Genomic DNA, 17,206 nt, shown 5'->3' on the forward strand with positions numbered 1-17,206 from the left:
TTCCATGGAAACAAGCAGGTGACATCCAGTCAGATCTGTAGAGAGGTGATCCTGATTACAATAACAATTCCCTTTTTAACCTCCTAGGACCTGGCGTCCACATATGTAGACAACACATTTTGGGTTGTCTAGACCAAAATGCAAATTTTCAGAAGAAGAACAGCATAAAAGACACACATTGTTCCAAGAGGCACAAATGTTGTTTCTCATTTTGTTTTTACACTCAGGACAAATGTTGCTGTGTTCAGGCACTTAATAAATAGTTTTTGCAAATCATTATTCAAATGTTCTATCAAAATGATTAAAACATAGAACAAATGTCCTCATATATGGACATCATTTTCTCAGAAACAACAGAATATAAAAAGATAATTCTTTGTTTTTACACTCATCAGGTCCCAGTCAGCCCAATTAACAAAGAGAAATTCATAAAGCATGCCATGCAAAAGAAGTTAACATGGTGCACCTATAGGCTGTATATATAAATGGATATCTAATCTGCTAGCCACCGTGTTCCGAATACGAAGTAATCATGTCTCCATAGACTCCACTTCACTTTCTATTAAAAAACTGTGGGCCCTCTCTCTGCAACTGCTGCTGTCAGACCCGTTATTTTGGTCTTAAAATGTTCATATTAACCTGCTCTACGTGATCCTGGGGATTTTACTTCGCTATTGTGTTTGTAAGTCAAGATATGAACATTAATAACAGACAAATCAGGTGCCTTCTTTCCTCATGGTCACTTCCGCTAGCATTAGCAACAGGTATGATTGCCAGCGTTCCTCCCTGCTAAAACCTGTTACCTTCAACAGTCTCGCTCCAGATTAGCTCTTTGGTTGTTAAGATACTCGCGGAATTCCAAATATGGAACGCGGCTCCAAATTCACCCCTATAACTGCTAGCCTCGATGAGCTTCATTTGGAGCCGAACGCTGTGGGTGAAGTCACACTCACTTAGTTAATTTCTTTATAGAGTAGCAAAAGACGAAGTTTCTCAGGCTCCCATTCTTGTTTAAGAAAGATTGTCTTTCCTAACAAAAATAGCTTCTTTAACTCCCCTCACAAACCATTTCTTTTCTCTGGCTCTTCAGATAGTTATAATGCAATGTCCGCTAGCAATCTAACCAGAACTGAAGAAGCGACAGATTTAAACTTCATCTCATCTCAGATCAGACCTGAACGACTGAGGAATTACACAGACTCCTTCATACAGTCTATGGGGGCACCTAAACATGTCAAGGCATTAAGATTATCTGTAGAACCCACTTGTCCACACTCTGGGCATTGTATGGACAGAGTTAGTTTAATTACCCTGGGAATGTTGGGGGCTAAATAAAACCAAACCAGCCTGGTCTGTACCTCTGATAATGTGGATTCCTGCTAAACCGTTGAGAGCACACACCAATTGTCTGTGGGCCTCCTCGCACTCAGAACGACATTTCTTCTGCAGGGACTTGAGAAGCTCCTCCATCGTCATAGTACTGAGAGAAAAGCATATTAAACAAAGGAATTACCAACTAATTAAGATCTGGCAGGTTAGTTTTACATAAACATGGGGCAGTGAGTCTATTAAGGCAATAAATGCTCTCCCATGACTCCCCCAAAGATTTTTGTCCCACTTTCATAACACATCCAATTCTGACAAAAAAAATTCAAATTGTGAGCACAGAGCCTTCAAAATGAAACTACAATAAATAAAATTTCATATTAGGTTTTTAAGTCACTACAGAGGCTGACAAAATTTAAACTGGTTTAAAACAGTACAGAAAACAACTCTCTCTACCCGTCATTTCTTCCCTCCCTCTCTCCTCTCACCTCTTTATGCCTGTCTCCCTCTTTCTCTTTCTCCTTTCTCCTCTCACCACCTCTGTCTCCCTCTCCTCTTCATGCCTGTCTCCCTTTCTCTCCTCCCTCTCTCCTCTCACCTCTTCACGCTTCTGTTTCCCTCTTTCTCTCCTCCCTCCCCCTCACCTCTTTACGTCTCTGTCTCCCGCTTTCTCTTCCCCCTTTCTCTCTCCTCTCACCTCTTTATACCTCTGTCTCCTTCTTTCTCTCCTCCCTCCCTCCCTCCCTCCCTCTCACCTCTTCATGCCTCTGTCTTCCTTTCTCTCCTCCCTCTCTCCACCTCACCCCTTCACGCCTCTGTCTTCCTCCGTCTCTCCTCTCACCTCTTTATGCCTGTTTCCATCTTTCTCTTCTCCCTCCCTCTCTCCTCTCACCTCTTTGTCTGTCTCCATTTGTCTCTTCTTCCTCCCTCTCTCCTCACTTCTTTACACCTCTGTCTCCCTCTATCTCTCCTCCTCACCTCTTTACGTCTGTCTCCCTCTTTCCCTCCTCTTCACACCTGTCTCCCTCTTTCTCTCCTCCCTCTCACCTCTTCATGCCTGTTTCTCTTTCTCTCCTCCCTCTCTCCCCTCACCTCTTTACATCTCTGTCTCCCTCTTTCTCTTCTCCCTCCCTCTTCTCACCTCTTTATACCTGTCTCTCTCTTTCTCTCCTTCCTTCCTCTCGCCCTCTCACCTCTTCAAGCCTCTGTCTTCCTCTTTCTCTCCTCTCACCTCTTTACGCCTGTCTTCCTATTTCTCTCCTCCCTGCCTCTCTCTCCCCCTCACCTCTTCACGCCTGTCTCCCTCTTTCTCTCGTCCCTCTCTCTCACCACTTTACGCCTCTGTCTTCCTCTTTCTCTCCTTCCTCCCTCTCTCTCCCTCATCTCTTTGTCTCCCTCTTTATCTCCTCTCTCCTCTTTAAACCTCCGTCTCTCTCTTTCTCTCCTCTCACCTCTTCTGCAGGGGGAGGAACTCGCCCCTGACTGCCTGTGGGTGGCAGCACGCCTGTCTCAGCCTGAGCAGAGGTCCCAGGATTGTGTGGACAGTGCGACGGTCCAGAACTCCGAGCTTCAGACTCCAGTCCGAGATCTTCCTGAGCCGAAGCAGTGCATCCTGGGAGCAGACCTCGTGCTGTCTGTGGTAAAAGTGTCCTTCAACTGGAGAGAAGGTCAGCCAGTGCACCTCCTCAGTCTGAGCCGGAATCTGAATCTGAGACAAGAAAAAGACAAATGTGTTTAATGGAATAAGATAAATGTGACAAACCGGATGTGATGCGCAGTAGTTTCATTAGTGGGATGCACGCTGATTGTGTTGCGATAGCGCTCCAAAGGGGGAGTGACTTAGCACAGTGAGTAAAGAGAGGGGGAGGCGTGCTGACTATGTTGTGATAGTGTGCTGAAGGGGGAGAGCAAATTAATAACTTAAGGTGCATTGGATTGGTTAGGCACAATTTACTAAAAACAGCAGATGTGATGCACTATGTAACTTTTCTGGAGGCGGGTCTTAAACTTGCTTGTCTCAATGGTGATATTATACATGAACATCCATCCATTTTCTTCCGCTTATCCGGGGCTGGGTTGCGGGGGCAGCAGTCTAAGCTGAGACTTCCAGACTGGCCTCACCCTGGACACGTCCTCCAGGTCCTCCGGTGGGACCCCAAGGCGTTCCCAGGCCAGTCGAGAGACATAGTCCCTCCAGCGTGTTCTGGGTCTTCCCCAGGGCCTCCTCCCGGTGAGACACCTCCCTAGGGAGGCGTCCAGTATACATGAACAGTAGGTGACATATGTAAGTGAATAAATACAAGATAGATAAGTTCAGCACACTGTGGAACATTTCAGGCAAATCTGAGTCCACAGATAATAAGTCTACACAAGCAGGTGGCACGCCCTCCACCAGAAAAGTTACATTGTGCACTTTAATATTTTTGTATATAATTATATACATTATATAATATGTCATATTTATTTACATATGATGTACAAGACCCACAGACTGTATAAAGAAGTGGTCTAGTGTGTGACGTCACCCACAGCGTTTGGCTCCAGTCAAATGAAGCTCATTGAGGCCAGCAATTATACAGGGGTGAATGTAGTGCCCAGTTCCAAATTTGGAATTCTGACCACAAGTATCATAGTAACCAAAGAGCCAATCTGGAGTGGAGCTGTTGAAGGTAACGCCCCTTCCAACACCACTGGTTTAGCAGAGAGCAATCAAACCTGTTGCTAATGCTAGCGGGGGTGACCTCGAGGAAACATTGTGCCTGATTTGTCTGTTATAAATGTTCATTTCATGATTTACTGACACAAAAGTGAAATAAAAACTCCAGGATCATGTAGAGCGGGTTAATATAAACATTTTAAAACCAAAATGACGAGTCTGACTGCAGCAGTTACACAGAGAGGGGCCACAAGTTTCCAGTCTAAAGTAAAAGTGAGTCGATGGAACCAGAAGCGCACCCATGATCACTTCCTGTTTGGAACGTGGTGACTAGCAGGTTAGCTATGTCCATTTATATATACAGTCTATGACAATTTCACTATAGTTGGTACCTGGTCGATGACATCCTTCTTAGCCGACCTCCACAGGACCTGACTGACCACGCTGTACAGAGGAGCGGTGTTACCACGGCGATAGGGGCGGTACAACAGCTGCTCCCACCAACGCTTCACCCAGAACGGGTCCAGTCTGAGGAAAAGCACCAGCCCGTACAGGTCTGAGCACCAACACAGAGACAAACAGGGGATGAATATAACAGATATGAAACAAAGAGACACAGGCATTCACATTGCTGTTTTGATGGACCTCAAGTTTACAATAATTTTACCATAAGAGTCTGGAATAAATAACTTCTGATAAGAGACCACTGATTCACTTACATGATTCTATGGAAAGTTAAAGCCACATTCCTCTAACGTATAGACATGTTCCTTGCCATACTGTGGAATGTTACCAAAGAAACTACATTTCCATGGAGCAAGCAGGTTGGGCTTTAAGAATGGACACTTTTAACGTAAGCTAAGGTATAGTTTATCGAGCTCTCATGGAGGATGTTCATTCTCTGCAGTAGTCAGGGTCCGGGTCCATCTCCAGACGTTTGGTCAGACTCCACAGAAACATGTTTGTACAGTGACCACACAGTGTTTACAATAGTGTAATAAAAATAGTAAAGTTTCAGTACCTTCTAAGCCTCTCTGAACAGGAGTTCCACTGACGCACCATCGGTTCACAGATGCCAAACGCAGAGCCATTTCCGCAGCCTGAGAACGGGAAATAAACACCTTAAATATAAACACTTGGTCCTGTCCATGTGGGAGAATGACATCATCACATTCTACAGTCTGAAAACCATCAGAACGTTTTTACCTTTGCTGTGACGCACTCCACCATCTGCGCCTCGTCCAGGCAAATGCGCCACCACTCCACGGCCACCAGGGGGCTGGGCACGGCCATGTACCTCTTCTGGCTTCTGAACCGGCGTCCATCCTCACTGTTGCTATGGGGCAGGTCCACGTAGTTCAGTTCTGAGCGCAACACATCGTATGTCGTCATGACAACGTCCTGCTCCGCCAACATCTGAGGCTGCAGGAAGCCGTGCCGTTTTACGCCCTGGTACACCTTAGATAAACAGAGAGACATTTAAATAACATATACACCTGAGGAGATTTGAGATAAACAGAGAGGTACTTAAATAACATATACACCTGAGTACACCTCAGATAAACAGCGAGGTGTTTAAATATCATACAGTGGGGCAACAAAGTATTTAGTCAGCCACCAATTCTGCAAGTTCTACCACTTAAAAAGATGAGAGAGGCCTGTAATTTTCATCAAAGGTACATTTCAACTATGAGATACAGAATGGGAGGAAAGAATCCAGGAAATCACATTGTAGAATTTTTAATGAATTAATTGGTAAATTCTTCTGTAAAATAAGTATTTGGTCACCTACAAACAAGCAACATTTCTGGCTCTCACAAACCTATAAAAAAAAAAAAAAGAGGCTCCTCTGTCCTCCACTCAGTACCTGTATTAATGGCACCTGTTTGAACTCGTTATCAGTATAAAAGACACCTGTCCACAACCTGAAACAGTCAGACTCCAAACTCCACTATGGCCAAGACCAAAGAGCTGTCAAAAGACACCAGAAACAAAATTGTAGACCTGCACCAGGCTGGGAAGACTGAATCTGCAATAGGTAAGGAGCTTGGTGTGAAGAAATCACCTGTGGGAGCAATTATTAGAAAATGGAAGACATATAAGACACGTCAAAGATACAAGATAATCTCCCTCAATCTGCTGCCGCAACCACACAGGGGCCCTAGTGAATGACCTGCAGAGCTCTGGGACCCAAGTAACAAAGGTTACCATCAGTAACACACTACGGCGCCAGGGACTCAAATCCTGCAGTGCCAGACGTGTCTCCCTGCTTAAGCCAGTGCATGTCCAGGCCCAACTGAAGTTTGCTAGAGAGCATTTGGATGATCCAGAAGAGGATTGGGAGAATATCATGTGGTCAGATGAAACCAAAATAGAACTTTTTGATAAAAACTCAACTTGTCATGTTTGGAGGAGAAAGAATGCTGAGTTGCATCCAAAGAACACCATACCTACTGAGAAGCATAGGATGGAAACATCATCCTTTGGGGATGTTTTTCTACAAAGAGACCAACTGATCTGTGTAAAGGAAAGAATGAATGGGGCCATGTACTGTGAGATTTTGAGTGAAAACCTCCTTCCATCAGCAAGGGCATTGAAAATGAAACATGGCTGGGTCTTTCAGCAAGACAATGATCCTAAACCAGTGGTTCTTAACCTTGTTGGAGGTACTGAACCCCACCGGTTCCATATGCACATTCACCGAACCCTTCTTTATTGAAATATTATTTTTTTCAAATTCAAGACATATGTATGTTTTACTGGTGCACAAAATAAACCATGCATTAACATCACTGTGTTCAAAGAATAAAACCAATACAATGCATAAACTCACAACAAATTACATACATACCTTTTAACAAAGACATGACCTTTTTTAATACTACCACATTGAAATTATTTTAATTTTGTATTGTATTATGTATTCCAATAATGAACTTATTGTATTTATGCTTTTTATTATTTTTAACTTTTTAACACACACCCATCATCTAATTTCCATCAGGCTACAATAATAATGAATATTTACTGCAAATCAGTGTGACTTCTGTTGTTGCCTTTGAGAGACCAGGTCAGAAATGCATGGCTTCCCCTTGGCCACTCTCATGTCATTTTCACAGCAAAGTCTGTTCCTTTTCTTCGTTTTTATGTCGTTTTATGTTTTTATGCCATTCGAAGTGACAGTATTCAATGACCAATACACACTGAGAGGAATCTGTATCTGCACACCCAGCTGCTCTATTACTGTACATTTACATATCAAAACACAATATATAATGTGTATTTGTAAATAAAATATGTTCAAAACAAGTGGTATGGGTCAAAATAAATATATATTTACAAACACACACACTTCAAAATGTAAACAAACACACACTGGAAACTAAAAACACACTGTACATGTGACAGTGTGACAGTCATTCTGTGACAGAGGTTGGAGGATCGAGTCCCGCTCGGACCAACGTCTGTCATTGTGTCCTTAGTTTTGTCATTGTGTCCTTAGGCAAGACACTTCACCCAAGTGGTGCGTGCGTGATGATTGGTGGTGGTCGGAGGGGGGGCGCAGATTGGCATTAGCTAATACTAATAATTACACATAATACACATTTGACCCACAATTAAGTCAATAGCAGAATAAAATACGCTTACCGATCAGGAACATCCAGTCCATCAAATCATAAGGTCCTCTGCTCCTGAGTCCACCATGAGATCTTCACTCGGTTCCACGAACCGCTCCGGGTCCGAGATGCCTCTAGTTTAACTTGTACAAACATCCACAGTGTCCTCGGTCGTGTACTTCCTTTGTTTTGTCCGTTTCGTCATGTTTAAAACACAAAACTGTTGCAAAACAGTGCGTAAAACGCAATTACGCGCTCGTAATTTTACGCGCTGATCTTTGCCCGAGGGCGGGCCGTCGGAACATTAAGGGGTTAAACAGCACTTAGAATCTTCAGAGAGTTTTCACTCCACGTTGGCCACATCGGCAAAGGCCGTGTCCCAATTCGCCCACCTGGCCTTAGGCCGTGTCCCAATTCGCCCACCTGACCTTAGAATCACCATTGGAAGGGCGGTTCGAAGGGCAGTTACGTAATTTCCAGTGCGACAAGGGCTGTCCCATTTCAACCCACCCTACTGAATGCGGCCGAAAACCTGCCCTTCCCTTTGCACCGTTTCCATGGAGATCGGACGTAACCGAAGCGTGCATCCGTGCACACTTCACACACTTCTATATCCCATCATGCACCGCGGCTGCGCAAAAAAGAGAAGAAAATGGAGTCCACTGCGCAATACACGTTCAAATGTTCGTACTGGTTTACCTCATCTACAACAGTGTGACATGAAACTTTTAAATCTGAATAAAGATAAGTACAGGCCGTGTGTTTGATGATTAAAAAGGAGGGGAGTTACATGGAATAAAGGAATGTGGAGTTATTGCTAGACAATAAGAAGACATTATTATCATTAGAAAATATTACTGCAATAAGAATAATGTAAGAATGTTGGTTTCTATTGTAAGCGTCAAAGACCAAGGGAATGAAACATAAAGACAGAAGGTTTAATGAGTTCCACACAGGTAATGTGGACAATGAAGCAACGGACTCTCCAGAAAGGACAGAAGAGTCCTGAGACCTGCACAAAATCTTCATGAGTTCCGTACATTCCATACGTCTGCGCCCCTCGTGGGCACGTGTCATTTACCTTAGTGTTAGTAAATCAAGATACTAGCTTGATGTAGCGCTGCACTGCTAAAAAATACCATATAATAATCAGATGGAAAGAACTGGCACGGCATAGAAGGGAAACAGTGCCCTCTACTGTTATTAAAGTGGTGTAGCAACTGGCCAAAATACCGAATGTTAAACTGCAATATCCCACTATATGTACCACTAATCAGTGTTCTCTGGTTTATAGACTATGAATGTAAAAATGATATTGTTACCTCTGTCTCTGTTATTACGTTTTCACAAGGTATATTTTGTTAAAGTTATGAAGTAGCTACAATTGAGTAAAAAAAATCACCTCAAACGTTATATTTGCCTATTGATATTTAATCTAAACAGAAAGAAAAGGCTGTGACGACGACATCTTGACTTTTCTTCTATTAAATAATAAATCATTAAAAATAACGTACGTAATGTACGTATCGTACGCTCAAAGACAGCGGTGGAAGTACGGTCCGTGGTGTAGACCTGTCCCACTTCAGCAAGATGGCGGCTACACTGAGGAGGGCAGATTCTCGACAGGAACCTTCAAACTACACTTTGAAGAGTACTTCGAAGGGACCCTTCAAAAGGTGCATTTGGCGAATTGGGACACGGCCTTCGAATCACCATTGGAAGGGCGGTTCGAAGGGCAGTTATGTAATTTCCGGTGCGACAAGGGCTGTCCCATTTCAACCCACCCTACTGAATGCGGCCGAAAACCTGCCCTTCCCTTTGCACAAACTACACTTTGAAGAGTACTTCGAAGGGACCCTTCAAAAGGTGCATTTGGCGAATTGGGACACGGCCTATGACGTTGATGAGCTGCGCAAATACGTATGTGAATCACATAACTGTCTGGAGCAGCTCGTCCCTGGTCACACTCACTGACTCACATTGAAAAATAGCGCAGAATGAATTGTTGTGTGTTTATTTTATTTTCAACTCCGGTTCGATTTTTTTGTGCGCAGCACAGATTTTCTGTGCGCGGAGACCGTGTCAGTAGTGCGCAATTGAGCACGTGCGCAGCTTAGAGGGAGCAGTGTTAGATAGGCACAGCAAAGGGTGCATTTGTCAAATTAGGACACGGCCAGCGTCTGGAGACGCTCGCAGTCCGCGAATCATATGAGTCTGGTGCGTGTCTTGACCTCCGCCGAACCCCTGGGACTGACTCACCGAACCCCTAGGGTTCGATCGAACCCAGGTTAAGAACCACTGTCCTAAACACACTGCCCAGGTAACGTGGTTTTGTAAGAAGTATTTCAAGGTCCTAGAGTCACCTAGCCAGTCTCCAGATCTCAACCCCATAGAAAATCTTTGGAGGGAGATGAAAGTTCGTGTTGCCCAGTGACAGCTCCAAAACATCACTGCTCTAGAGGAGATCTGCTTGGAGGAATGGGCCAAACTACCAGCAACAGCATGTGAAAACCTTTTGAAGAAGGAAACGTTTTGATCTCTCTCACTGCCAACAAAGGGTATGTAACCAAGCATTGAGATTAACTTTTGTTTCAGACCAAATACTTATTTTCCACCATAATTTGCAAATAAATTCTTCAAAAATCAGAAAATCAGACAGTGTGATTTCCTGGATTCTTCCCCCCATTATGGCTCTCATAGTTGAAGTGTATGATGAAAATTACAGGCTTCTCTAATCTTTTTAAGTGGGAGAACTTGCACAATTGGTGGCTGACTAAATACTTTTTGCCCCACTGTATACACCTGAGATAAACAGAATAATATTTAAATAACATACACCTGAGTACACCTGAGTACACCTGAGGGAGGAGAGGGAAATACAAAGGGATCAACCACGTACTGTACAAAGAAGTGGACTGAGTGTGACATCACCCACAGCGTTCAGCTCCAAATGAAGCTCATTGAGGCTAGCAGTTATAGGGGCCAATTTAGAGTCAAGTTCCGATTGTGAGTATCATAGCAACCAAAGAGCCAGTCTGGAGCAGGGCTGGTGAAGGCAACGCCCCTTCCCGCACAAGCCACTGGTTTAGCAGGGAGCAGACGCTTAGCAACGCTGTCAATCAAGCCTGTAGTTAACGCTAGCGGAGCGACCTCAGGGAAAGAAGCACCTAATTTGTCTGTAATTAATGTCCACATTTTGATTTGACACAATAGTGAAATAAAAACCCAAGGATCATGTAGGGTTAATATGAACATTTAAGACCAAAATGATGCGTCTGACAGCAGCAGTTACAGAGAGAGGGGTCATAGTCGATGAAGCCGGAAGTGCGCCCATGATCACTTCTTGTTTGTAACGCGGCAGCTAAAACGTTAGCTATGTCCATTTATATATACAGTCTATGGGATATACATAGACTCATACCTGAGACATGAGTACACAGTGAGACAATCACACAGTAGACAGGACAGGGAGGTCATTACTGCTTTTAAGGATCAAAATTAAATCAGCCATGTTTTCCATGTTTAAATCTGACTGAAATGAATTAATAAAAAATATTATTTTACTGTTTTGCAAAACAAAAAAAACAAAACGATATGTCATGATCCCTGTCAGTCCTGCCCTTTTTTGCACTTTCCTCCCCCCTGTGTCTGAGCCTGGAGCTGGGCGGACATTTTGGCTCCTCCCGCGCACACCTGGGGCTAATCGACAATCAGCGGCACCTGGGAAAGATAAGAGGTGCAAGGACCTGACACCCAGTGCCAGATGGTCCATGTATCTCTGTGGTACTTCATTCGTGCTTGGCTCCATTCATGTTTTTTCGCTTTTTGACTTTGCTAATCTGGATATTTTGCTCCTCACCAGATTCCGTTCCCTGGACCCGCTCAACCCTCAACCGACCCTGCCCTTCTCTAGCAGTACAGTCCATCCTGTCTCAGACTCTGCTACTCACACTCTGTCCTTGGACCACAGCACACACCCTGCTCCCGACTCACCGTTTGATCTACCGTCATTCTTGCCCCATTGCACTTTTTGTAAATAAACACTGTTAAACCTTCCCCGAGTTCTGTCTTTTTGGTCCCCCCTGCCTGACGTTACGACACTATATTTCACTTGGGGAATTTGAATTAGTTGTGGTAATTTAACATGTCTTCTAAAAAGCAACACCATGTAACTTTCTGGAGGTGACACATCACCTGCATGATTCCATGGTAACAGAAAGTTAAAGCAAAACACTTCAGAACATTCCCCATGGAGTTTAATGCCGGAGTGTAGAATGGGATGGGGCATAAACATAAACAGTGTTGTTTATCCTGATATCAAAAATAATGTCCTTTATGAGGTAATGTTCTTTATATCTCCAGAATGAGAGGCACAAACTTCTCCTGATGATCTCTTCTGGATCACTAATGTTTTAACTTAGAACAAAGTACAGCACTATAACAGCTGTTTAATATGGAAACTGTTCATAATATTAAAATTATAATTATTCATATCCAGAACATTTTTAAATTACCCTGATATAATCGTTAATCAAAATGTATTTGGCCGTGATAACCGTGACACCAAATTTCACTATTGTCCCATGTCTACTGCAGAATATTATAGCCAAATAAACATTTTCAATGAAACAAGCCAACTGAGGCCACCTTCCAGGCCAAATAGGAGCCATGTTTATCGAGATGCGAGCCCATTGAGCTAAAACATTATATGCATGTATTTTAAAGCAGTGCTACTGACCAGGACTCTGAGGGAGGAGGAGCGGATGTGCTTGTTGATCTCCTCCACCCACTGGTGACAGATGGAGCTGGGTGATATGATGAGGGTGGCGCCGGTGGGCACGGGCGTCATGGCGACCAGGCAGTGTGGGCAGAAGAAGGGCGTGGTCTCCAGACTTGCCTGTTTGTAGTTCACACAGTCTGCGTGCTGCCAGAGGTCACAGTTCATACACTGCACCCGCGGTTTGTAATCTATGATCCCCAGCTCTCCACAGATGCACTCAAAACGGTAATCTGAAGTGTTAAATGGACAAACAGACGCTCGTTTGGGCAGATCCGTGTCTTCCTGGGGAATAGTTTGGGCCATTTCAACTTTTTCTTCCTGTTTCTGATCCATTTTGTCTTTTGAATCTACCTTGTTTCTGTCCTGAGATGTTTGGGACGAGGTTGAGATGTTAAAAGGGTCATTTGAATCATCCAAGTTTTCAGATGCGTTTTCCTCATATTCCTTCTTGGTTTCTGTGGAGACATTGGAGAGGGAGGACAGTAATGTGTCGGGATCCTTGTCGTCTTCGGTCAGAGCGTTTTGGAGTGCCACCTCCGCTTTGTCCTTCGCTCGTCTCTGAAAGGACTTTCGAGGCGAAGACTCTGGAGTTTTAGGAAGCTACAAGACAAAACAGGACAGATATTATTATAGTAGTATATATAGTAGTAAAAGCGATATATATTTTTTTCATCTTGATAATGTGTATTACCTTACTATACGATGGCTTGCATTTCCACAGACTTTCCGTCCTACTTGTTTCCATGGAACTGTTGTTCCTATGGGTATAATATTCTACAGTTTGGCATAAAACGCATCTATCTCCATGGAGAAGGTTCCGAAGTGTGGTTTTGTCTTTCTGTTTCCATGGAAACATGGAGGTGATGTGTCACCTCCTGAAAGTTACACACTGTTTAATTTTACATTTTCTAAGTAGCTTTTTTTTTTTAAAGATTTAAGATTTGTGTATCCATAGGTGTCAAATTTAGAGTGATGAAAAACTGGGACAATAGTCCATAGCGACAATTTAAAACAAAAATATTGCGTCTTTTGAATGGTCAAAAGAGGTTTATGCTGATTCCCATAAAGAGCTGGTAGGCATTTTGACTCCTTTATGAGGTAATGAGATAATGTCCATGGACTATATCTGCAGCAAGGTTTAACAGTAAAGTAATTGTTTATTACTTAATAAAAAGCATCAATCATTAGCTTACGTTTGTGGTTAGGATTAGTGTTGTATTTAAAATGCCCCTATGTGGTGTTAACTACTGAACAGATCAGATACATAAAAAGTAGTCATTCCAACCATCTTAGCTGGCGTGAGCAGCTTCTCTTGAGTTCCAGTGAAGTTGAATCCGAGTTTGAAGGAGCCCATCATGCCGCGACCTTTGACCTGCTTGACCTTCTTCTCGTCCAGCAGTTTCTTCATGGTTCTCTTGATGTGGTTCCGGTTCTTCACGGGGTCATAACCACAGCAACTGCGCATGTATGAAAACATGGAGGGCAGGGACACACCTTTGCCTTTGTCCATCTGCTTCATCGCCATTAGCAACATCGAACGCACAGCTGAGAGGAGAAAAAACACAGAAAACAATAATAATAATAATTATTATTATTATTATTATTATTATTATCATTATTAACACATTCAATCAATAATAATAATAATAATAATAAAAATTAAACTTAACAATAATAATTACAATAATTACATGAGGCAGGACTTTTCTGTGTCTGAAATCTTGAGTGAGTCTGGGTCAGAACTACATTAGCTGAGGATTTTGTAAATTGTACTATTCAGGAGTCAAACCAAGGACTTTCTCGCTTTGAGATGAGAGAACTTGGCCACTGTGTCACCAGTTAAATAAATCTTATATTACAAGGAATGTAACTAATGTATAATGGTAAATGGTCAGATTTTTATGTAGAGCTTTTCCACCTTTGATGCTCAAAGCACTTTACATCAAGGAACCACTCACCCATTCACACACACACTGACACACCAGTGTACACAGACACTGGGAGCGAGAGGGGTTAAGTGACTTGCCCAGGGACACAACGACAGCATTCATCTGTGGGTCAGTGGATCTGACCATTCTACCACTGATGTCTATGTCAAGAGCAGCATTCAAACCTTCAGATCAGTGGACAAATGCTCTACCAACTGAGCCACTGTCGTAATTTATGTATTATAAATAGAACCATGTGTGCGCTGTGATTTTGAGCCTGATCACATGATCTTTGGTCTCACGTGGGAAGTTGATTTTTGCTTTTGGTTGAGACACTTCAGACTTTCGTGGAGGAACTTTATTCTTCTCTGGAGGAGGAGGCACAAAGTAGTTCACCGACTGCCCCTGAAAACAGACAACAGTCCTTTACATCACGTCACATTAAGATAATGGGGTAATATGAACATTTCAAAATCAGCTCAACATTTCAACCATATTTGAGCCCATTCTCACTTCAGGCAGTGTGTAGGCCTCCTGCTGCAGGTTGGGTCGAGGGTTACACAGAATCAGAGCCAAAACCTCCACTGTTTTTCCGAGTCCCATCTCATCGGCCAGGATCCCCCCAGGCCAGTCCACTCCAGCCAGAGGGAACTCACGGATCAGACTGGACAAGTTAATAAGGCATTTTAAAGACTCCACATAAATCTGGTGTTTTCTTGTTTACTGATAATACAAGGACTAAATCAGGCCCCCAAACAAAATTAAACCCAGACTAACTCACCCCCTGAACCAAGACTCTTTAAATACCAGTATCAAACTTAAACCGGACCTAACCCAAAGCTGAACTGGGACAAAATGAGGTCTAAACACAGACAAAACCAAAACTAAACCAAAAACCAACCAGGACTAAACAGGACAAAACCCAAAACCAACCAGGATTAAACTAGGTCAAAACCAAAGATGAACTGGGAACAAGTCAGATCTAACCATAGACTAAACTGGGACATTTAGCACAGGGGTCTCAGAGTTCTGGTATTTTCTTTAGTTTACTGTAAATGTACAAACCAGGACTAAAGGGGTACCTAAACCAAGACTAAACCAGGTCTGAAGTCAAGTCTAAACTGGAGCTAAACCCAATCTAAGCAAGGACTATACTGAGACTAAACCATGTCTGAACAGGGACAGGGGAAAAAAAGTATAAATGGGAGTACAACCATGTTTAAACTAGAACTAAACGTGGACTAAAACCAAAGGACTGGAACCCAACACAGGAATAAACAAAATAAACTTGTGTAGGGCCCTGATAATGTTAACGTAAGTGTCAGATACATATAAAGCCCTACCAGCCCGTGTATGGGTTGTAAAACAGCTTTTTTCCACACAGAGTCACCAGCTCGTGCCAAAGGTGATGCAGCCCTGGTTCTGCAAAGAAAACATAAAAACAGATGAATGACTTCAAGTATATGTTAATATGTTTATGTGCATTCAAATGTATTTGTTATTTTAATGTAGTTTTAATCATAGTTCTGACTCACATTAAAAATAATAAGACATTTGAGTCGACAAAAATCTCAAGCCCACTTAGTCGATCAGCAAAAAAAAAAAAAAAATTTATTTTTAAATATGATAAACTGCATGCAGTTGCTTCATGAAACACTGATCTACATGACAAAGTTTGTACACACTCTTTCATTTCTGTTTTGTTTCTTTTTTATTTCCAGGATTATTTACACTCTAGATTCTCAATGAAGCATCAAAACAATGAATGAACATGTATGAATGTGGTGGAATTTAGGAGGAGCTCCTGTGTTACCAGGAGGACAATAGTGGACCTTCTGACCTTTAGGTGATCTTGTGTTACCAGGAGGACAGTAGTGGACCTTCTGACTTTTACGTGAGCTTATGTTACCAGGAGGACAGTAGTGACCCTTCTGACCTTTACGTTATTTTGTGTTACTAGGAGGACAGTAGTGGGCCTTCTGACCTTTAAGAGGAGCTCTTGTGTTACCAGGAGGACAGTAGTGGGCCTTCTAACCTTTAGGTGATCTTGCGTTACCAGGAGGACAGTAGTGGACCTTCTGACTTTTGGGAGGAGCTCTTGTGTTACTTGGAGAGTAGTGGACCTTCTTACCTTTGGGTGAGGAGCTGTTGGCCTTCTCTCTCTTTAACATCCAGTTGACAGCCTGACACTGGTACGGCCTCAGCACTGGTATCAGAGCCTTGTGCTGGGCTTGGAAGCTCAGCACTTCCCCCTCTCTCTGATGAACGCGCCGGACATAATCGTATAACTCCTCAATGTTCTGTCTCTCCAGCTCTGTGTCACACTCCTCCTCCTCATTATCAACTACTTCTACAAAAAACAAAACATTACTTTTTAAAATCAGTTATCTGTAACTGCAAAAAAGGAGCCAATTTAATAATAATTTGAATATTCTGATATATGTACTTTTGTGTTGGAATAATTGAAGGAGTTGGCTCTCTGCAGATCTGAACTCCTGGTTTTAACACCTGTCCCTCATGCTTGTCTCCATGGAGATAGATAGGTTTAATGCCATACTGTGGAATATCCCAAAGTACCAAGTTGCAGTCCAGGGCTGTGTCCAAATTCGCCAAATGCACCATTCGAAGTGCCGTTCGAATGGTGCATTTAAGGGCTTAAGTAACTTCCGTCACGACAAGTGCTGTCTCATTTCATTCACCGGACGAATAAGGCTGAAAAGGTGCCCTGCGTTTCCATGGACATCGACCGTAGTCGAAGCCTGCACACTTCACACACTACTATATCCCATCATGCACCACGCCTATGCAAAAAAGAGAAGAAAATGGAGTCCGCTACACAATACATGTTCAAATGTTCGTACTGGTTTACGTCACCGAAAACAGCGTGAAATTGAAACTG

The 17,206-nt window shown here is 43.0% G+C and overlaps 1 protein-coding gene across 1 annotated transcript in view; it reads right to left on the bottom strand.

Annotated features, from left to right (window-relative positions):
* The window catches only part of shprh (SNF2 histone linker PHD RING helicase), a 39,552-nt gene that overhangs the window by 16,642 nt on the left and 5,704 nt on the right, over positions 1–17,206 (bottom strand). Inside the window, 11 exon segments of the mRNA XM_033988336.2 lie at positions 1,359–1,480; positions 2,778–3,034; positions 4,375–4,538; positions 5,004–5,082; positions 5,189–5,440; positions 12,338–12,979; positions 13,665–13,924; positions 14,610–14,712; positions 14,821–14,971; positions 15,651–15,729; positions 16,439–16,657. Of these exon segments, the coding sequence (XP_033844227.2) occupies positions 1,359–1,480; positions 2,778–3,034; positions 4,375–4,538; positions 5,004–5,082; positions 5,189–5,440; positions 12,338–12,979; positions 13,665–13,924; positions 14,610–14,712; positions 14,821–14,971; positions 15,651–15,729; positions 16,439–16,657 (2,328 nt within the window).

Source organism: Periophthalmus magnuspinnatus, chromosome 22 (genome assembly GCF_009829125.3).
Source record: "Periophthalmus magnuspinnatus isolate fPerMag1 chromosome 22, fPerMag1.2.pri, whole genome shotgun sequence".
Classification (NCBI taxonomy): domain Eukaryota; kingdom Metazoa; phylum Chordata; class Actinopteri; order Gobiiformes; family Gobiidae; genus Periophthalmus; species Periophthalmus magnuspinnatus.